The sequence below is a fragment of the Chamaea fasciata genome, unplaced genomic scaffold (genome assembly GCF_029207755.1).
Source record: "Chamaea fasciata isolate MVZ Bird 193981 ecotype frontalis unplaced genomic scaffold, bChaFas1.0.hap1 SCAF_1, whole genome shotgun sequence".
NCBI classification, from domain to species: Eukaryota; Metazoa; Chordata; class Aves; order Passeriformes; family Sylviidae; genus Chamaea; species Chamaea fasciata.
The window spans coordinates 144,552,338-144,576,168 of record NW_027094086.1 but is presented as its reverse complement, the minus strand read 5'-3'; the positions used below and the strand labels follow the sequence as shown (position 1 = coordinate 144,576,168).

Genomic DNA, 23,831 nt, shown 5'->3' with positions numbered 1-23,831 from the left:
TAAAAATTCTAAAATGTAATCTTATCATAGTAAAAAAGAACCAAATCCATCAGTAAGCTTTGGTTCTATTGCAAAATTCTAATATATTTAACATTTACACATTGTTGTCTTTGACAGCTTCCTGCTTAAACATTCTTAAACATTGCTTAAACAGTGGCAAGAGAATATATGTGAAATCAATCAATAAAAGTACAGCCACAGAACAGGTCAGCTGATATGTAAACTCAATGAAAGAACTGACTAGTGCTGAAGCAAACCAAGATACTCAGTCTAAGAATAGAGCCCACAAAATTGGTTTAAATCTATTTAAATTGCCTTATAAAAACCAAAATCCCAAGCCCTCTCTTTTGCTCTAGGATATATTTTGCATGTCAAGTACTTTACAGGCCAAAAACCCATAAAATATGCACACATATGTTAACAAGGCAAGATGAATAAAGGCTAAAATGGGAAAGCGTTGCTTCAAGAAATCAAAACCTTTCACTGAAATTATTTGATGAGATGTTTGATTTTACTGGAGCTAGAAGGTCTACAAATTCATTTCATAGGGCAGCTTCCAAGGGGTGCTCTAATAGTCCCCAGCTCAGTGTAAGTGCTGCACAGGATCCTGATAACTAACCTAAAGGGAGGTGCTGAAATTCGACAACAGTGGTGTGATGTTATTATGAATTTTAAAGCATAACTAACCTACTGAATCATTTAGTTCTTGGCTGTTCATCTATTCACTAACATCTGTGCTGTGAAAACATGCACATATCTTTAAACACTGCTTACAGTATAGCCTGAAGATGCCTAAACTTCTGACAGGGTGTTGGGATACCTGGAACTCAACCCAAATGGGCTTGGCTATGGAGGTATTGGTGATACCCCATGAAACCATGTTTTCAAATTCTTCTTTTTGTTACTTCAGATTCTAACCAAACTTGAGAACAATATTAAGTGCTTGTAGGGATACCCTTTAAATGTTTGAATTCAGGGACTTTTCACAATTCTTACTCTCTTGCTTACTTATGTAAATCATACTTGCAGAGACATTCTGTCTCTATTTATATTCCCTGGATGTAAGTAATTAATGCAGTAGAACAATGTTCTTATGAAATGAGTGCTAAGTCATTGAGAAGCACATGATTTTGGAAGTCAAATGGACCATTTATGTGCCCATAAATATATCCATATGCAGGCACTACCAAACAAAACTTCAACGACTTGGGCAAGAGCAAAGTTTTCACATGAGTGAACCATTCAATTCCTGACGGTCATATCTTGAGGATCAGCTCCTTCTATATTATATAAAATAAATCCTGGTTTGGTGTTTTGTTTTTGTTCTTTTTTTGTTTGTTTGGGTTTTTTTGTTTTGTTTTGTTATTACTGTACAGTAAATTGTATTTGAAATGTCTGTACCAACATCTGACACAGCCTGCATTCCCCAACTTGCAGCTGGTCACTCTCCCCCCACCCCCATCATGTGCATTAGTAAAGAGTTGTTTTTACATTTCCAAGTATTAAATAAAAGCTAACTACTACAGAGGGGTATTTACCGTTTTCTCTTTCTGCTTGTGTGGTTCCTTTGTTCCTTGCGTGGCACCACTAATATGACATTTGCATGTTGTGACTAGCCATCTACCAAAGTCCTAATATAATTCCAATGACAAACTCAATCTACATCTATCAGACCTCTCAGTAAATCAGACAGCCAGAGACACATGTTAGGGAAAGACACCTTATGTTTGTCAGTTTTATTGAAGGCGTTTCAAACATTTTCATTATCACACATTTCAGAAAACACATTAAAACAAAGGGTTTCAATCCAGCTGGTTCATAGCTTTGTCTATATATAGCTTATGAAAATATTTAGAAGTGCAGCAACATCTCATTTCATTCTTAGTTTTGGCTAATGAGAGTGAGCTGAAAATTCATCAGTAAGCAAAGTTCTTGAATGTTGAAGAAAATATATATTATATATATATATACACATATACAGGAAGAATTAACTTAGAAAGAATGATTAGTAATACAAACCAACCCTTGGCTCATTGAGTGAAAAAGAAATCATCATGCAAACCATCAGCAAGCAAAGGTCAGAGGTCGTTAGAGGCTCAGAAAAGGGGTTTCCCACATTGTCCCTGCAGCAGAGTCACAGTTTCCAATGATCACTTTTGTGACTATGCAACTGGGCTCATATTACTAGCTGCAACATCACAAAAATGACACTGGCAACCGCTAATTAGCTGGCAAAATAAGAATTTGTCCATTTTTAAAGTGAGCAGTGTTAGTAAATGCCATTGCACACAGCGAGAAGTGATAGCATAATAGATATATATTTTAAGCAAAGCCCTCACATGTGATGCTAATTATCTTTTAGCTTAGCAGTCCCTCTTTAAAGTGTAAATGTGCTCCCTCTGGGCTCAAGAAATATTTAATGACACATATCAGTGCATGACTAACAAGCTAGTCCAGAGCAATAATGATTGGTCTATTGTTCAAAATGAAATTAGGACTCCAGAAGCATTTAAAACTGACCAGTGGTTTCCGTAGTAGCCTCACCTCTCAGGGACTGTCTTTTGTACAGATTTGTAAAGGATATAGAATAATCTCTTTTTGGCAATTTATTCCTACATTATGAAAGTATGATCGATTATTCAGCAAGGTTTAATGTATCTGATAGATGCAAAATCATCTAAATCACTGTCTGATACAGAGTAAGAGAGATGTAAGCTTTCAGTTTTCAAAGAGACTTGCAAAATTTACTTCAATAAAAATGTTTAGGTCCATATTTCCACAGACTCTGGGCAAGGTAATTTTGGGAATCCAATTTTTCTTGGTGATGAATTATAAAAAATAGAGGGTTGGTTATGTATATGCTTAATTTCATATATGTATGTGAATATATAAATATACACACATATCCATATATATATATACAAACACACTGAATGCACATAAAAACATAGATAAGATTAAAAGAAATGAGAGCAGCCCCTTCCTAGCACTACCCTACTAAAGAGTATGGTAGCACTGTCAGACATTTTTCTGGGGGCTTTATGACTCAGCTGTCGTAATCCAGCAGAGTTTGTACTTTAAATAGAAAGCTTCAGGTGCAAAACGTGTATTGTATTAATGAATTCCAAATACATTATTTTAGCAATAGTGCATTAGTTTTTTTGTCATTAAAAAAGAACGAAAATAAAAAAGGAAAACAACCCAAAGATCAGATGACCAAGAAAACTGAGATTCATAGACCAGCTATTGTGCATGCCAAAATTCCTTTTCAGGCGGAATTTTACTATGCATTCAGTACTATGAGTTCATTGTACAAAATCTGCACGTAGCAAATGATTACAGTACCCTACACTGGACTGTGAATACATGTGAAATGAACACTCAGAATTCAATTAAATCTTAACAGGTTCATTCCCATACTGGCTTAAAATACAAAGAATGGCAGCTCTGCTACTTTCCTCATCTAGTTATCATTTTTCTTTTTCAAAGTATTACACAACACTTCTTCAACACGGCTATTTAACCCTTACACAATGTCACTCTAAGAAGCGCTTTCCTGGCGATGTGAACTGTGACTTACTGTAGATCTAATCCTGCAGCTCACGCAGGGACCTCAATCCTTACTGAAACGAGTCAGAGGCGAGGTGCTCTGAACTTCAGAAGTCCTGGCTGTACAGGCTCATTTATGCTCTAGTTAGAATTGCTAACAGATTTCCCACTAACTTTGAAAAGAGCAAAGCCGGACGCTGCACTGGCTCTGTGCTGTAGCCTCACACAGCTTAATGGAACTGAGCCACAATTCTCACTACAGAAATTCACTACAGGCAACTTCTCGGTACCACAGGCAAAGGGAAATCAACCTATAAAAATCATAATAAAGTTGAACCCGGAGAAGAAAACCTTGAAAATTCAATTACAATTTTAACTCCATCCTATGGCTGTGCTTCCTTGCTCCACTACTGCTTTTGTGCTGTGACTCTGTAGCATATCCTTACATCCTCACCTAGCCATTGCTCCAGGTGACTTAGAGCAGCTGCACTCCATTACCTGACCTGCACCATGTGAGAAGTCTCTCTGCTTTCAAAAGCCTTGCAACACGTACAAGAATACAGAGTGGATGAAGGGTGGCATTTAGTCCAAGATTTTTAAGGGTAAAATTTTGCCAACACACAACTGTGCAACCAGCTCCTGTTGGCTGCACGCCAGCTCCTCCCCTCGGGTGCAGATGCACAACTTTGACTGGCATCAGTCAGAGCTCCCAGCACTCCTTGAAAGAAACAAGTTTGGACCTTTTGAGCGCTGAGCCCCTTATAATCACTTTGGGGGGTTGTAGATAATATTGTAGAGCAGAGAGAACAACACGCGATCCCACAGGCCGCTGGCGGATTGAGCACCAACTCCCCAAACCTCCTGGAGATTCTTTTCATTAGTCATAAGCGCAGTGCTGTGGATTAGCTGGTACACGCTAACACCTACACGTGATGCACTGGGCACGGTTTGCAATCAAATGAAGATTATTTCACTCCAGTATTTATCATGCATGGCTTTAATTTTCAAATTAAAATTTAGACAGGCACAGCAAACATCAGAGAAGGTGGCAAGGACTTTCACAGCTTTTGCCTTTGTATGTTTGTATTTTAAAGCCACGCTGACTTTCTTTTAAGTTCCAAAGGGTACGCTTTGTCAACATTTTCATCTGCTTTCTCAAGCTTCCACCTTCCTGCAGCCAAAGGTCTGCAGACCTCGCTGTTGAAACCTTATGAGCAAATGGTCCCACGAGAATGACGCTATTGCCATATGACTCCACTGCGATTCTTTTTTTTGAGCATGCTCACAACTTCCTAATTTACTCGTGAGAGTCCTGATATAAGGATCTTGGGGGAGCCACACAAAAAGCCTGGAAGTTGCAGAAATGGCTAAACACTTGAAAAACACAGAAATACAGAAGCACTGAGATTATACAAAGGGAGGAAAGGTATTGCTCTCTAAATGGGAAATGAATATGGCTTAAACCCAGGCAACATCTCTGTGTGAGGCAACACTAAACATCAACCTACTGAAGATATTTCTCTTAGTTTAGCATTGTGGCATCACAGGCTGAGGAGCTGCCTTTTGACCCAAAAATCTTTAAAGGACAAAAGCAGTAGTTCCTCAGACCCATATCGTTTTAGAAGAAGTGCCATACTTTGTGCTTTACCTGCGGAAATCCAGAAGTGATCTGGTGGAAGCAGGAACCCTCTGGTCGTTCCAGCTGAGGAAGTGGAACTGTGTCACCGTGCGGGTCTCGTTCGTCTGCAGGTTCTTCAGGTAGAAGCTCCTCACGAGGAAATCCTCGCACCAGATGTGCTCAGAGACAAGATTTACCTACACCACAGGGAGGAACAAACGGAGATCAGCAATTTGGGTTGCAAGTCACGTCCTCAGGATTGCAGGTGTAAGATTTCTGGGATGAAGGAATTGCATGAAAATTTTATTTTTATTAGCAAATTGGCCAGTATGGAGGGGAAAAAAATTGATTTAGCAATCAACATAGCTGTCAGAAAGGGGTTAGCTGCCATTGCTATTGCATTGAAAAGGTAAGAAAAATCTTGACAATTTTAATGCAAAAGGAAAATTCACTGAATTTCATCTTTATAACATTATGCGAATACAAAAGATATTTTGTATTGAAAATGTGCTAGACTGTCAGCTCCTTTCTTTTCAGAAATGTCCACAAATGCAATGCACAGGCCACTCTCAGAGGTCTTAAAAATCTGAGTCAAATTCATGTGAGAAGTGAAAATTCAGTTTCTTTTGCTATGAAGAAAAATAGGCACTAAAAAATGCAGCTTATTTGGAGAGCTCATCTTTTCAGAAAATTACTTTATTCCCATTTTAGTTTAAATAACAGTATTTCTTCACAATTTCTCCACATTTCTTTGTATTTGGCATTGTGGTATTATTTTCTTCCTCTACACAGCTGGACCACTGGAAAAATCTGACAGTCGTTGTCAATGTTGCATTGCAACATAACTCGTGATATGGTATTTTGGGCTAGAAATGCAAAGCAGAAAATAAAAATGTATACTTGTTGTTGTGACTGAGGCAAGAGATAAAAATAGATAGGGTTAATTACTACAGCAATACAGAGGTTTTTCTACAAAGATTTACATATGGCTACGAATCCTAAGGTAAAAATTCACTAGTTCTAAAAATACTATTTTCCTATAAAACATAAGTACATGCTTTCGTACATCAACCACTTGTAAAATCATTCAAAATGCAAAAAAAAATTATTGTCCTCTTTAATACCGCGCTATTTCACTCATTATTTACTGTATTTTACTTGGTGGAAACCACCTTGCTGTGAGAGCTGCACTCCAATTTTTTTTTTGCTAATGCAAAACGACCCGAAGGCACACCAAGTGTGTTTCAGCACGACCTGCAGGTTAGATCGTCTCCAACATCATCCTGCCCCCTGTGGAACCAGCCCCTGCACTTACTGTCACGTTTGCAACCAGATATTTTTTTTGTGCAGGTACCTCGTAGATGTGGTAGAGGTTTGACCCTTCGTCTGGCCAATAGTGGTAGCACTGTTTGACTCCGTTTTCCACGAGGGGTGTCAGCATGACAATAACGACACAGCCGTTCTCCCAGACCATCTGCAGACAAAGAAAGACACCGTGGCCACATTGTGACTGCCTAATTACTGTGTGACATGTATAATTACTGCACTCAGACACACAATCAAAATTTATTCCATTCACAGGAAATTTATTTCATTTTCATTAGACACTTTTACTCTGCAGCTGCTTTCAAATCCCCGAATAAACTGGCACCATATTTTGCAGGCGTCCATGAAATATTAAAGAATTCCTTGTGATTTCAATTCAGGTCACCCACAAAATCTCTCCTTGCTCCCGGTACCATGTTCAACTGCTTGTCTTTCAAACTTTTAGATCCACTAAAGGAACACTGAATGGTGCTTGCAGAACACCCATCTATTTAAGATTTGATATTTAACACTGAAGCAGCACAGACCTACAAAAGTCACATGTACTGAAACCTGTTTTTGTTCTCAACCCCATGTCTTTTTTCAGTTTGCCAAGTAGCAAAAGCCATTAAAGTGCTGCACTGCTGAAACAATCATAAAAGTTGCATCTGAACAACAGTAAGGAAGAAAAGGCAGGGAAAATTCAAAGCCAATCTGTTTTTCCAGGAACATTTTGGATGGAGAAGTCATCCCTCCAAATGCACATTTAGAAAAGATTCGTTGCAAATGTGCATAGTTTCTTTTTCCTTCCTTCTTTCCTTCCAGCTTTCCTTTGTTTTCTTTCTTCCTTTTTCCTTTTTTTTTAAAATTTTCTTTTCCATTCTCTTTCCCTCTTTTCTACTTTTTCTTTTGTTACTTTTTTCTCCTCTCCCCTCCTCCTTTCTCTTTTCTAGTTCTGTTTTCCTCTTTTCTCCCCTTTTTTTTTTCCCTGGAGGTAGAATGAAAGTCCAACTTGTGCTGCAGACTGCACTCACAGAGCACAGGTACAGCAGAAGCAGAGAAAAACAGAGTATCTTCACTGCCAGCATGATCACTTAATAATTTACACCAGCCACAGAGTAGGATACAAGAATCAAGCACATCCTAAAGTAAAGGATTTGTGGATGTCTCTCACAAACAAGCAAACAAGCAGAGATGCTCTGGTCTGGCATATCTGTGTTCCAAACACAGCCCACGACTGAACAAAAAGGCTCCTATGAATTAATACCAAGCAGCATAATCACTAAAAACTGTTATTATTATGCTGTACATTGATGCTATATTTGCATACAACTTTCATTGTCTTTTTGCTAGCATATAAAATTACTAAATGAAGAGTAAACTGCTCTTTTTGTGAAGGGTTATGTTTATTTCACAGAAATATTTATAAGCAACTGTATTGACATGTAAATTTTGTCAACAAAAAAGGCCTTTGTCTAAACTGTGCAAAGATGAGATGATACATTCAATTCAAGGATTATTTTTTTTAATTACATATCAAATAAAAAGGTTTCCCATTCATGGATAATGATGTTGTCTTCTCTCTTAAGAATAGCTTGCATATAGAGAAACAAATAACATTTTTCTTCCCTTTTTTCATTTTACAACATAATTAAAACTACTTTTAAAACCAGCTTAGAATTATTTAGAGAAATGAATCTAGGGTTTACACAGAATAGAGTTATTTATCATTTTGAAAAAAAGTGGGGTAAAAAAATTAAAGTGGAATATAAGAAAAATCTTTTTTTTTTCTTTTAACCCCTTAAGAAAGGCTTTTAAATAAAAATGTCTGTAATTTCCTCATCCTCATGTTAAAACCTAACACTGCCACAAAACCATTTAAATATTAAAATTATAGACACTTTACAGACAAATATATATTTATCCTTTGTATCTTTTTTGTACTACATTTGTTTCAGGCCACAGCTGGAAACCTTCTTTATATGTAAGGAAGATGATACAGATTGCATTCATTCTAAAGTAGTTTCACCTTTTTCAGCCAGCAATCAGACTAAGATAAGAATTCAAAACATGCATCTTACTTTAAAACTAGCCCCACTAAATCAGTACTTTCATCACATAACGATTTAATGTGCCTCTAGAAGGTATAGAAGCTCATTGAAGCCATTACGAAAATGAGGAGAAACACAGTTTTTATGAGTGTAATAAAAATACAATGATCTAGACCATAAACTAATCATCGAGCACTCTGCTTGTGCCACCCAAGTGTAACATTATAAAAGCCCACTCATTTAGAGAGGAATCCTTGCAGTTTGGCAACTCTGTTCATTGGTTCAAAGACGGAGCATTTCATTAGAGAGGAGCTGTCTGCATCTCTGAAGATTTCATTAAGCATAAATCCAAATGAAAGTTAATTTAAACAAACAATTTCAAAGTTACTCTGGGGTATAATATTTCTTTTAGGTCATTGTGTGAAAAGTAGAAGTCAAATCCACTAAATCAAGAAGGCAATACGACCTAGTGCCTTCACTCCTGTTACAAGCAACTGTCCCTGCATCTCCTGTGCTTACCATTGAGATGGGATTTTCACTAAGGCTTACTGCTTGTGACTGGAGGACTACAGCATTTTCTTTGTTTCCTCGCTGATTTAAATATTAGAACATCAGGCTGGTATCTGTTACCGTATATTTCCAAATAACCTGGAAGCAGGATGAGTCAAAGGCAGAGTTTTACACTGTCATCTCAGCACCGCCTCATCTTTAAGCAATTTATGGGGTTTTCAGAAGCTGCATCTCCCAGCACTTCACACTTGGCTGGGCTCAGTGTCCAGACGTACCCACAAACTGGAAAGTGGCCCTAAGGATGTGTCTTGGTAAAGAAAGAGCAGGTAGCCCAGACCGGCTGTGCACAATCCCAGCACAGCCTCTGTGGTTACCTAAGAGACATTTCAGCTGGCCTTGGAGAATGGAGAAAAAAGCTCAATTGCAAATACACAGTAATTCACATAATTCTGAACTTTGTATGCTTGCACAATGTGATAGAAGAATAAAGAGAACAACAGGTCCTCAGGCGGAGGCTTTTCTTTTCATGCAAAGCTCAGCAAAATTAAACCTTAGCTGTTAAGCGTCTACAAAAACTAAATAGATTTATATACATACATCATAGAATATACACATGTATATATATGGAATATATAAAACTAAATTTATTTAAATGACTTAGGCAGGCTCATGTTTGTAACTCATGGTAATACTTTCAGCAGAGAAAGAAATGTTGAATGGAGTCCTGTGAATGGGAGTGGTAAAGCCCAAGTTCTGTAACGGAGCTCACTGCAGAGCCTGCAGTGTATTCTTTGCTGAAAATGGAGGACACTGCATGATTTTGTGTGACATGTCCACTTCCAGCCTGTGGGCCTAGAGAGGACCATGTTAATGATCTTTAATGAGGCTCTGCTGTATGCATCATTCTCAGAACACTTCTTGGACAAGAATAACACCATCCTATTCCATTTGCTGCAAATTAAAGGCTGAATCCTGCAACCCAAAGATGAGCAGAGCATTTGAGATTCTCAGAATTCCCTGTTGATGAAATCCACCAAGTGTAGAGACCTCATGCTGTGGTTATCCAGCACTGCCAGCCTCATATAAAGGGCTTCCACATTGGGATGAATTATATTTAGTAAGAATTACTTGAAAAGGAGCATAGAATTGGTTTTTCATGTAATGAGAAAAACAAAGTTACAAATAGCAGAAACAGTGTTGCAAGACTGCCATAAATCTGACAAAACATCCGTTTTTGAAAGAAATGTCCTTGTTTACCAGCTTGTAAATAAAATGGTTAATATGAGCTCCTTTCCGTTTTCAGACACTTCATCACTTTGAACCTTCTTTTTATAATAAATGATTCTCCCCAAACTCCTTTTTCAGTCATTTCTGTCATTTTCGTGATGGGGAAATGACAAGATACGAGCTCTGTCCAGACACTTCATTTAATGGAGACTAGTGGAGAAGTTTCTAAAATTCAGCGATTTAAAAGTAGAAAATAGATGGGATAATCAGTTAAATCCAGCCAGTTCACTAAATATAACATGCTAATCACACCAGCTGCTCTCTGGAAGACACCTCCAGCAAACTACAGAATTTACCTTTTCCGTCTTTTAGGCTTCCCATACAAATGGTATAACTGGTAAATGCAAAGACTTCGAAAAGCAGATAAACCAGCAAAGAGAACCCAAATAATTTCTAAGGATAATCAAAACTCAGTATGCATAAACCTGACTCTAAAAAAAAAAAAAAAAAAAAGAAAGCTACTAACCCTTGCTGCATCAGATAACATTAATCCCATTACATATTGTGAAAATAATTAACTCCACTGTGACGTCTCTCAGGCTTTAAAAAAAAAAAATCTTATAACTGAAGGAAAAAATTTGGTTGAATTTAAATATTTGTTACCAACTAGAGCTTCACAATGCATGCCAGTAAAAAAGTCATGTGAACATTTTTTGCGAAGTATTTTGTTTGTAAATGACATAATTTTATTATGAAACGGGTCAAATCTGGCAAGGTCAGAATTGCTGTTTGCAAAATCATAATTGTGCCTGGCAGTTAAGCAAATCTGTAGGTTGAAAGATTAATGGTCAACAATCTGTATTTTGTTTAAAAAGTATCTGACTACAGCTAGAAAAATGTCTTCAGAGAGGACCATATATAAATACACAGTTACATTATGTCCCCTGCTGTTGCAGCAACACTTGTTTGGAAGTCATCGGGAAAGGCAAATTCAAGATGACTGTATGTGTTGCAATAATTTCTCTTTCTGCTTTCTCCTAGAGACATAAACTGCTCTTATTCTTCTCAGTAGACTCCTAACTCAAGCCTTATTATTAAATAATTTAAATATGAGCTCTGTTTAGAGTTGCACTGCTGACAAAACCACATTAACGAGCAAAAGTCCACCAAAATCATCAGAAATTAGCTTTTCCTTCAGTATTGAAAATGTGGAAACTGAACAATAAAGGGGTACAAATTTTAAGGGACCATTTTTAAGTGCCTTCTCCAACCAGAGCCATAATTAGAAGGGAGCGTGGTAAAAGCAGGCTCCTTCACTGAACGCCTATGGAATTTCTAATGCTATATTTATTTCTCATGGCTTGACAAGTTACTAGAGCTCTAGGGGCTACTGTTCTGTGCCTATGTCTCCCTTGCTGTTTTTCCTTTATTAAATTAAAATATGCATATTTTACACATTGAATTGCTTTCTGTTGTTTTCATCTGCTCTTTTTTCTGAAGGTGAGAACTGATTAGACATGCAGGAAGTCCCATTCCAGGCAAAGAAAATAAAACTTGGGAATCACAACTGCTTGAAAGCACTGTGTCTGCACAGAACAAAATGCAGAAGAATAATTTAGTCTGTAAATTAATTTCAACACCCACAACACATGCTGAACTGGGAGCACAGAAATCAGCATTTAGAGCAGAGAAAGGTTTGGTACAGTTGTTCTTACTCAGCCCATGGGTTTGGAACACTGATTTTGCTGGAAGACTCATTCAACTACAGGGACGTGGTCTCCTGCTACTGGGATTTGCCCTTGGAGACTACTGATGACTAATCCTTTTTCCAGAGGAAACAGTCAATTGACAGTATTTTGTATATCTTTTGTTGAATTCCAAAACTGGAAGAGAGAAGCAAGTGTTGCTGATTAGACATGCAAAGATTTATCACGTCCTCAAGACTGTGATTCAGGAATCAGTTCTTAATATGCTGTTGTGATCAGGGAGGAAACCAACAGTCAGTTTTTTTGACTGATGCTGATAAGTTACTCCTGAACAGAGGTAGAGAAAACTAAAAATAGTTTTAGATTAAGAAATGCAGGACTGGGGCAACAAAATTCCAGTGGCAGCTGAACTCCCTGGCTCATATTAGGGCTATGGACTTTATTCTTGGGACCCCATCTGTACTTCACATTTAATGGTCCTGTAATAAAAGTAAAAAATAATCAAGGGAACAGAGATTAGATTTCCCCAATCACTATGGCCACAAGAGTGCAAACCTCGACAGCAGTGTGGTCTCTGTTTGTCAGCAAGATTCAGGCAGCATTAACAAGAAGGCTGAAGAGCATTTCCAATTTCAAGAATATTTCATGTACTGACAAGTAGCGGAGGAAAGATGGGGTAAGGAAAAGCATGGGTTTGATTCAGAATGTGTAGGATGATGAAGCTTTTCCTTGCTTCCTAGAGGAGCATCCCAACCACAAAGGGGCAGCACTTGAAGTCTGCCTTCCTGCTCCTGTCTGAGTTAGTGCTGTTCATGAGTGGCACCTGCTCTGTCATCCTTGTCAGAGTAAGGCATTGGGGGATCTATTTATATACATATATACATATAATATACACTATATATACACAACAGATATATACAATAGATATATACAATAAAAGGCTCAGGCTATCTATTGTAGCCTGTGCTACAGATCTGTTTGGGCAAAACCCATGGATTTTTTGGTCTAAACTGTGTGTCCACTACGAGTGTGGACTGTATTTAACTTACTCTCATTGCTTACTGTTACAGATGTACTGTACCTTACTCAGCATTTGCAAAATGAGGAAAATCATACTTCTCTACCCCTTCAGCAGAACTTCTGTAATGTTCAGAAAATGATTAATTATGTTCTTCATGGAGGGAGGACATCACAGGAGCACAACAAATGCTTACAGAAGTATCTGTATCACATATTATTTCATTTTCTAAGGCAACTAAAGCATTGGCAGAAAGTGCATGTCCCCTCCCCCCATTTCATTTAATATGGTAAAATAAAAAAAAACCAACATGAAAATGCACTTCCCTCCAAAAAGGAGGGGAAAGAAGGGAAAAAATGGGTAGATTAATGAAAGAAACATGATATGGGGTATTTTCCAGAGGAAAAATTTATGGCCTCCTACAGAAATCTCCATTTGGAGATGACGAACCTTAGCAGACATGCAATTTATAAAACCAGCATAATTAAGAACAATTTTTCAGTGAAAGGACAGTTGGTTTTAAGTATCCTAACTCTTAGAAATAGTTTCTTGCATATTATCATCCCTTGCTTCTTAGAATACTTTGGAAGTTAAGACATGTACTTCATGTCAAATATTTTGTGGAATTATAACTCAGCACATACTGAAAATAATAAAATTTTATGCCTCCAGAATTATTCACAACATGGAACTCCTGCTGCGAAAACTTGTTATAGATCAGAAATGTTCTACATCCTCTTTCTTTTGAATTATGTTCAAAGAGATGTTGAATTTTAATAGCGCTATGTGAAAGAGCTGAGTGAAATCTCACTGAAACTGCTGGACAAAATCATCACCTTTCATTCAAGATAAATGTAAGAAACAAGCAAACTCTTTTATGAAGCCTGATAACTGAAATTACAGAAGTTATCATCAAAAACAAGAGAAACATGAAGCATATGGACCCATGAGTTTCTCTAGAAACTGATACGCTTAATGCAGAGAGAGAGCATTAATCAAGGCAAGATGATTAATCCCGATAAGCAGCATAAATGCGTAAAAGGAATAAAGAAACCACCAGCACAGCTCGACAAATTGTGATCCTGGTAGAAGAAAAGCTGAAAGAAAGGTTGGGGGTAAAACACTGGGTGAATGAGCTTTGGAAAAAAAGAAGTTATTGACTGTTATTTGATTCAGTCTTTGTTCAAGGAAATAAAACTCTGTTCTTTCTTTGTAAATAAAATGGAACTCTATCAAAGCAAAACCCTGTCCTGAGAATGAATTTTCTTTCCAACCGAGAAGAAAACAACCCACAGACCTGACGAATTGTTTAACCACTCAGGTAAAAATGGATTAATACCATGTGAGGACAGTCATCCAGTTTTCGAAAAAGGGAATCATGAGGTGGAATTCCCACTGAACAAAAATAGAATCAATGAAGGATGTATTTCTCAGAAATAGTAATTGGTAAAAAGAGACGCAAACAAGACCAGATAAAATTAAAAGAATACTTAAATCAGCTGGAGGCTTTTCAAAATTAATTAACGTAGTGGCTGGAAAATTTCCAGAGTGGTCCAAGAGATGACAAGCAGGCAGAGATGAAATCTCTGCTTGAGCCACAAACACAGAGCATCCAGACAGATTAGGAAGCCCTGTGGCAAAACGGATCAATGGGATGACTGACAACACAACTCCTGCAGGCTAGAAAGTTTTCAAAGAAATAGGTGAGCCAGAAAAGTTGGAACTAACTTGGCACTTGCTGACTTACAGAAGCTATGCCAAGAATCTGAGGAGCTGGAGGGACACAAATAACCATGGATGGTTTTTGCCATTAGAAAAGTCAGTGTAAGATGATTACCTTTTTTATCATTGTTTTTCTTACAACATCTACAAATTCGAACACCATTGGCAAATAACTAATATCCAGGTATTTGGACCATCTCCAGCTCAAAAATTTTGCCTTTGAAAGAAAAACTCCCATCAAGCTGATCTCTCAGGTCAGTTTGGAAACCCAAATGAATAGAAAGTTTTACAGAAAATTCTAAGACTAATGGCCAACTCCAGTGGCTCAAGGTAATTGGTACTGAAGAACGAGACTCACTCTTCTCCACCCCACCAAAAAGACATAATCTTCCAAAAAGTGGTCACAAGTGAGATCAGTGGAACTGGTGCCTCTTCAATCTCATAGTGGTTACTAGGCTTGGATCTGCTCACCTGTACTAAGAATGCTAAACTACATGAGCCTGGACCAAGCATCATCAATGTTGTATGAAAAAGCTCCACCTAGTTTGAGAAAGCAAAGGCACTGAGCTAACTATGACCTTTGTTTGGATCTGGGCAACTCGAATAGAGTAAATGGAAATTTGATTGCTAAGTGTCTAATAGTACTTGCACTAAAATACTGGGCACTGGGTCAACATAGCAGGTTTCAGAGAGGCCTGCCAGTAAAACTAGAAAAAAAGATTGCTCAAAACTAAATTATCTGTTTGGTAAAACCTCCAAAGTATTGTGACATTCCACAAATCCATTCATAGCAGGCCAGACTGCTTGCCACTGTAGAGGTAGTCACTGATTGGTGGGAGAATATAATGAAAGTTTAAGAGAAAGCTGGTTTAGAAATTGTATCTGGAATGAGAGCCTGAAATGTAGACAGTCAGCACAGATCAGAAGCAGTTTGGATTTCATTGTGGATATCAGCTGTGTTGTAAATGCTGAGAAAGTTGCCTTACACTTTCAAGTAAAACAAATGCTCTGTAGATAAGAGTTTTCTAGAAATCAGCTTGAAATGCCCACAGGAGTGAAAACAATTACAACAGGTTCTTGCTGGGGCAACCTTTCAGCCAAGACACAACAAAGTCGCTGATGCCCACTGTGCACCCTGGCTCTTGGGAATCTCAGCAGCTATATCTCTGGAAAAATAAGAAGCAATACATCCAGTAAACACTGCCATGGAAGGTGACGTGAAGCTCCAAGAGTTTCTGTTGGATTTGCTAAAGCATGACATTGTGTATTTAGACAAGGAATAGCAGAATAGTCCCAGATCTCTGTGGAGTCAGTCACTCTTCTCACTATCAGTCAGAAAAGAGCTTCACTGAGCACAAAATGGGGAAAAAGCGACGCAACTCTGCAACAGCTGGCATTAAGTGGAGGAGGGAGAGGGAGGAGAACCACTGGGAAGATGTATCAGGAATGAATAATTGAATCTTTAAACAATCCCTGGTGGCAGCATCATGGAAGCACCATAAAACTGTATTCAAGTAAATATCAACTGATTGTGCCCTTACAGGAGTCAAGACTATTTTCCACAGCAAGTTCAGGTTTCCTATGCTTTTCATTAAAATAGGCACTATTAAGTGAAAAATAGAAATTAACTTTTCTCCTGTAACTGGGCATAAACTGCAACATGTTGAAGCTGTGGCTTTTGACTTGTGTGCTGGATCTCTGTCCTTTCAGTGGTTGTGGATGCAGTGTTCTGCAAGGAGCTCATCTCTCTTGGCCTGTTTATTACATCTGGTTGATACCCTGGGTTGTGTGAAAGGTCTGGGACAAGAACTGGCACACTGAAATGTGATCTGCAGGAAGTTAAGAAAAGTGGGTAATGGACCAAACCAGGACACTGGCATAGATTGTTATGTTGAAGTGACAGACATCATCAAAATAAACATTAGAAAACACCTTTTGTATGGAACCTAACAGAAGAAACAGTAAGAGAGCATCACATCAGCAATGCACACAGCCATAACTCAAACCAAAGCTGAACCACAGCTCCCAAACTGTTTCTGAGGAGACACTTACAGCAAATCTGGTGGGGAGCTGGAGTGAACTTTCATTGATGGATTACTGGATGAGAAATAGCAAAAAGAGCAGAAGGAAAGTGAAGAAACACTCTTCCACACAAAATAGCATGAGGAAAGAAAGTAAAGAAAGAGCTCTTTTAAGTATGAAGTGGAATGAAGAAGATTGTGCCACAGAACTAAGAAACAAAGTTGTAGCCTCTGTGACCATGCAAACAGGTTGCCTAACTTTTCAAACTGGTGTGGGAGAAGAACAAATTATATCCTTCATACTATATTTGTATGATTGATTCTGATTTCTGAAGTGCTTACTTAAAGTGGGCTTTTTAAATGCCTTATTTAAAAATGAGAACATGTATTTTCAACATGTAAAGAGGCATTTACAGGTCAAAGTATACACAATGTAGATGTACAAATATGAAAAAATAAGCCATTAAAAACCTGGGCCATAGAAATCATAAAATGTCATTAAAGAATAGGTAACATACTATTTGATTTTGCATGTGTAACTTAACAAATACATTTTCAAGTATCATGCCTGTAAGAAGGAATCCATGTGCCAAAAAAAAAATCAGTCTTCTCAATTCTAGCTAATTACCAAACAGTGAAGACAAAAATCACAAGTTATTTGAAAATTTAAGCCAGACCAAAAGTTCACCTGACTTCAAGAGGAAAACATTTGCTCTGCCTTTCTAGAAAACAGTCCCAGAATATCCTGGACTGAGCACTTCAATATCGAAGCACCCAAAAGTCAGTAATTTTTTGGAAAATGCCCTGATTTCTCATCAGAAAAATTGTGACATGAAAAGAGTCTTCAAGAGGGATCAGTTAATACTGTCTAATGATAGGTCAAGTGATGCAGATGAAGAGATAATTTCAACTGATGCAAGCTCCTAAAATACAATGACATTTCTGAGACTGTCACACAGACATTCTGGTATCTCCAGAACAAAAACTTCTAAATTCATAATGCAAAACAAAAAATAAAAGCATATGTTCATGTTGATAATAAGCCCCAGTTGGCCTTCTCCCCAGGCAGCTTCTGTAAACTTTCAGAAACAGCTCTGCACTTCCAAAGGAATATCTAACACTCGTACCCATCACACCATCACACACATCTACCCTGACAACGTGTGTTGGTCTGAATCTGAGAGCTGCACCAGCTCTAAAACACCTGCACACAAAGTAAGCTCCTAACTGTGCATCAGTAACTACCCCTTTTGGCCCCAATCCTGCAAAAAATTCTGACCCTACTTAAATTTATGCAGCTGGGTCCTAACTGCCTGTGTTAGGGGAAATGCACAGGGATTTAAGCATATTCGAGACCTGGGACGTGCGGAATAGATTTCAATGGAAAGTTCATGGCATTCAGTGTTGGGTCCTTTCTGATCTGGAAAATGACAATGAATTGTGGCTACACCCTTCAGGCCCTCGGAAAAATCACTGAATCCTTGGCAGTAATTTAATTACAGAGACCAGGCACTAAAATATGAATACTTTGCCCTGAGGTTTTCAGTATAATTTTCAGATAAACTATTCCTTAGCAGGGCTTGTCTTATACATAAATGGCTTGAATATCCATGTACTAAATTTTAAAAAGATGTCTGAATTAAGGTTATTCCACCTAGAGCGACTCAAGCACAACATACTTTAACACAAATAATATTTCAAGCAGCACAGGAAATCTTGTGATATAAATTCAGTTTTCAAAGAGATGTTTAACTTACCTGCCAGAAGTCAGCGACAGTAGCAGGGAGAGGGCCCTGGGTGGCAATATATGCAGGGTTTCGGGGGTCATGGTCCATCTGGAATAAGGAAGAAGAACACAAACTGGATTTATTTAAAGGAAATCCCTTGCAGTGTTAGAGACAGAAGGTATGTGAGGGCAGAAGAAGGGAATTCTTAAAGGATCGTCATGTCCCTCCATCCTTTATTGGCAAGCAAAGTGTTTTATTTCTATTTGTAAGCTCAGAGGAGAAGCTTTCTCCCAAAAGACTGATGACCAGATGAATATCAGCACACGTGATGAACAATGTCCCATGTCCTCAATATGCAGAGTAAGATCATTTATGGTGCCTGACAAAGGCATTTATTGGAGATCAGTACTCGGGGTTTCATAGCAACCTAGGAACCTTTTGAAACATTTTTCTACACTGAATGCTAAGAATGCTCCACACAACTAAATATGTTCTCCATTTCCACCACGCCAGTCAAGGGCACATGTAACTAAAAAATAGCAAAAATGGGGAACAAATTCAGTTTCTGGCTTTTTCTGGTTAGCTGATTTATCTAAATGCATGGATTTGGCCTCAATGGAGGAAGTTGTGCTTAAAGACCTTAATTATTACGTTTAATTCAAGGAGCAGAAAATTCACTGAGCAGAAAAAATAAAGAATCTAAGAAACAAAGCCATCAGGAGTAAATAGGATTAGCGTGTTACAATGAATGTTTTCGAACTGATGGGTGGTTTTCTTGGTTCTAAATCTTAGGACCCATTCTGCTGAAAAAGAAGATCTGCTGATAGGATTAAAAAACAAACAAACTCTTTCTAACCCTGAACTGGGCAGGACAAAACTTTGAACATAAAGAAAAGAGACCCATTTCAGCTCTGAGATGTGTGGGTGTGATTCAGTGACACTGAAGTTGGTGAGAGTTAACTTATACCCATGTAGCTGAAGGCAGAACTTGTCTCAATACACAGTTCTGTTCTATAAGTAAAGATCTGAATAAGAATGAATGTGAGTCACATTTGCATTAACAGGCATCTCCTGAATTTATTCATAGCCTATCAAAATTTTCAGTGATGGTACATGTCAGCGTAAAAGAAGGCACCTCATAATTATGTGCAACATAAAAGAGGGAAGAACCATAAAAGAACAGATGTAAGTTATTCTAATGGAACAACAATATGATGAATGTTGCAAAAAGGAAGAGAACACTTTTATGTTTCTAATTTTCTGATGTATAATTAAGCTGGACTTAATATTAAAATTCTCCATGACAACACAACACAGGTAAAAGTCACTGAATCCATTTAGACTAAAAGCTTACTTCTGATTCACCACCCACAGTTATAAAAAACCTTGACCAGGATGTCTATAGTACCATCATTTTATTCCAAGTTTCACTGGGATGCTTCTCTTATCAGCAAATAAATCTTTCCACCAAGCAATTGCTCACAACAAATTTCAACCTTGCTTTTCTTGCCTTTTGACAAAAGCAATTCTGATAGCAGGACATTTACTACTGTGGGTATTTTGAGACCAAGGAAAACTAGCTTTCTTCAGAAATCAGTATTAACAAAAAAGCCCTTAGGAAACATTTCAAAAGGGGCAACTTCGCTTTGTTTTGTTTTGCTTTGTTTTGTAAGAACTGAGACACTGAACTAAACAGAGCTGAAAACAACAGCAAATGTGATCAAGCAAAGTCAAGCTTAAAAGCTGGGTTTTTTTATTCTCCATTACAGTCGAAATGATTTGCTGTTGTTTTGTTTTGAATCCCAAACATCTACAGGATTTTAACTTGTGGTGAAATGATTTCCTATGCTGGAACTAAAAATCTTAACTTAGAAAAATTGACCTACACCAAGGAGGATGTGCTACTCCCAGTGGAAACTGTTGTGGGTTGCATCCACTCAAAAAATGACATCACTTCTCCAACAGGCTAAAGCTTGGCTCAGAAATGTAACCAACAGTAAATACACTAAACTTTAGAAAAAATATAATTTACATCAAATTCTTCCTAAACAGTTTTGGTTTTTTTTTTTTTTGTCTTAATGTAGACATGCCAGAAAACAAAGGCAGAAGAAATCAAGGATGATGCAAATAGTGCTGTCACGGAGGAAATACGTCTCAGCATTCAGCTGATAAATCAGGAATAGGCCAATCTTGGCATTTCAGCATTAATCAACCTCTGTCACAAAGGTGTTTGTTGGAACGTGGCAAACATTACAATAAGCACAGAGTGAAGTATATCAGCAGTTTAACAATAATTCAAAAGACAATTACAATTATTACATTCCAAGCACATTGTGTTGCACAGAAAAACAATTATGAGCAGAAACTCTTCTTGCTTGGAGCAAATAGAAAATGGCAGAAAATGCTATCACACTATTAAATGATCTTTAACTGAAAAAAAAATAAGAGCAAAGTTTAAACTAATTAAATGAAATTCCTGGTTTCATCAATTTTGTATTACATGCACTGTTTGAAAGAACATGTATTTCAAGAAAAGTCTGAAAACTCCCTAGTCTGGTCACATTCAATTTAATGTGAGTAGGTGATGGCAAGAGACAGTTCTTGAATTTTTTATTTTTTTATTTTTATTCTCTCAAGGTCACCAAGAACACCAAGGGCATCTTAATCTATCAAAGTTAACAGAAGTTTGAATAAAGAAATAAAGTCAGTAATGAGTTTTAAACTAACTAATCAAGGATCAAGTAAAAGGTTTGGTTTTTTATGTCAGTAGTCATTACCTTCTTTCAAGGATCCCTCAAATTTCTCACTTCACGAAAATAAAATGGAAAATGTATTCTCCAGAGAAGAATGGAGTACTCCAGACTCCATACAATCAAGTATTAAAACAAAAATTGATTGTTTGCTAACATTTTACATCAGAACAACCTTCAGAGAACACCCTAATAGTAATTGTTCAAAAAGAACATTATTTTTACCTCTATTTCCACATCAAAGCATCAAGTTCACAAGGCATACATCAGGATGGGATCGAACAGCCATTGTTGGAAAGAAAAACTTACAATTATTACAATTGTTCTACTATGCTGGAATTCTCATTTTCTGCTGCAGTACAGCAAAGGCAAGTCTGGTGATAATGTTTCAATCTATTTTTCCATGATTTTTGTATTAGGGGTCAAGGATTACTATTACTAGCCATGCAATTGATTGTACTGATTTCTGTCACTACCTGTATCAAAAGCAAGTGAAAAGAAAAAGGAGGAGCAATGAGATTTCTTCTAGGAAAAGAAAAACTAGAGAAAACTTTAGTGGCACAACTTACGTTTTCCTACAGGGCTTCGTTGTATAAGCTGACTTAGAGTACCTTAAAGTAGGAAAATATATGAAGAACATTATCACAACTGGTTGCATCTTGTTAATATCAGACCAGGGTTCCACCTTTGCTTTACTACAGAATAAAAGCTGGTTCGTCCTTCAAGAATTCTATTATCCAGCTGCCTTATTCTAAGACTTTGCAAGGATTCTGTGAAGAATGCTGAATTTTGTTCAGTTTTTGACAGAGATTGCGCTGCTGCACGATTTCACTGATAATGCTGATGAAATACAGAAAAATCAATACATTGTGGGAGTAAATACTTTAGAGTGGTACATGTAGATTCTTGTTAAGCAGTCTTGTAAAACTGCAAACGGAAGTAAAAGTATCAATAGGCATCACTGACCATTTTGAAATTTCATGTAAATAAAACTGATTAATTCCTTCCTTTTATCCTCCCCTTCAGCTTGTCAGATCTTTACTTTCCACAGAGAAAGATGCTGGGTGAGATATGGTCTCAGTCACACCATATTTACCTTCATCTAAATCCTCGGAGTCCATCTGAAATATTCCTGAATCATGAGATCAGAACAAAATCCAGTGTAGACCAAATATAACAGAAAGAAAGTTGAAATCTGATTAACACCTTAAAAATTCATATGGATTCAAGCTTCTGTGTGGATTCCAGACTTCATGTGTTTGCAACACAAAGAAAATCTACCTCTAGGCATATATTTATTACACAAAGTACAGACAGTCTCTAAAAGAAGTGTATTTGTTTTTGTGAAAGAAAGCGTATCCAGCAAATGCAGATGAACTTTGTAATCATTCACCTCAACATTAAAATTAAAAAGGTAGGCTAGTCCTCATCTCCATGTTTGAATTAAAATTTAAAACAATTTTTTAAATCCTTCCTTTTAGCCCCTAATGGAATGAAAGGAGCAAATCTGGTTGCCTATGCCATTACGAATTTCAGAGTCTATTCTTGCTGATGAAATTTGTATGCTGTATTTGAACAAACTGTCATGCTAATGACATTCCTCAGTCTGGTGTCTTCAATAATAAGCAAACAGAGTTTTTAAATGCAGTTGATGGGATTTTTTCTCTCTCAGACACCCTATGAGGAAAAACAGAATTTCCCATTTACTTTCATGACCTCTGATTTAAAAGCAAAGATTGCACATTATTTACTACTGGATGATTTTCCTGAAATTTAATGAGGACTAAGTACAAATATGACAGAAGTAATTATCACAGTTTTATTCTGCACAGTCAGGGTCTCCTTGTGCTGTAATTGCAAGCCTTTCATTCAGCTGCCGATACCAGAGTTATTATCATAGTACTTTATGTTATTTCAGAGAAGAGGGAAACAGATTTCTACCTCACTTTTACCCTGCAAATTTACCCTAAGGACTCATTTTGCCTGGCCTCATGCTAGAGTGAAATAAAAGACATATGGGAAGAACTTGTACTAAATCTTTTCTGATTCTCTTCGCCCATTCCCAGCTGTAGTGAGGCCACCAAAATAACCCCAGTTTTCACATCCTACTGTGAGGTATTGAGGTATTGAGGGGGGTCAGCATTTTTTAAAAAGGAAGAAACGTGGGCAGGTGGCCAGCTCATTGTCTAGCATGGGGATTTTTTTACGGTGTGCTGCTGCACTCATTTAGACTTCAGAGAAGGCTGAATGAGCCCCAGCTGGAGACTGGACCACTGACCCAGAAGCTGGAGATACCCAGCAACATGTACAGGACTGGCAGCCTCCGTCTCTGAAGCTCAAATATAATTACTTTATTTTACACTCTTCCTGCACCAGACAGCTCCCACACATGGGGAGGAAAAAGCTTCTTCCAGTCAGTTCATCCCGTACTGATCCTGTGCTCTCCATGCCCATCTCACGACAGTGCTCACTCCTCACACCAGCACTGCAAGGAGCAAATGCACCAGGAGCATCACTGTATTGACAGGATAATTACTGAGGTTATTTAAGTTAGAACAGTCTGAAGGAAAGAAATGGCAGGATTCTTGCAAGAGAGAGTGAAAGCAGTTGTACTGATACTCCACATC

At 37.6% G+C, this 23,831-nt stretch overlaps 1 protein-coding gene across 1 annotated transcript in view; it reads right to left on the bottom strand.

Annotated features, from left to right (window-relative positions):
• PTPRN2 (protein tyrosine phosphatase receptor type N2) overlaps positions 1 to 23,831 on the bottom strand; it is a 634,832-nt gene that overhangs the window by 27,970 nt on the left and 583,031 nt on the right. The window contains exons 17-19 of the mRNA XM_066200727.1: positions 18,485 to 18,562; positions 6,522 to 6,641; positions 5,198 to 5,364 (exon numbers count right to left, since the gene is read on the bottom strand). Of these exons, the coding sequence (XP_066056824.1) occupies positions 5,198 to 5,364; positions 6,522 to 6,641; positions 18,485 to 18,562 (365 nt within the window). The remainder of the gene's footprint in view (positions 1 to 5,197; positions 5,365 to 6,521; positions 6,642 to 18,484; positions 18,563 to 23,831) is intronic.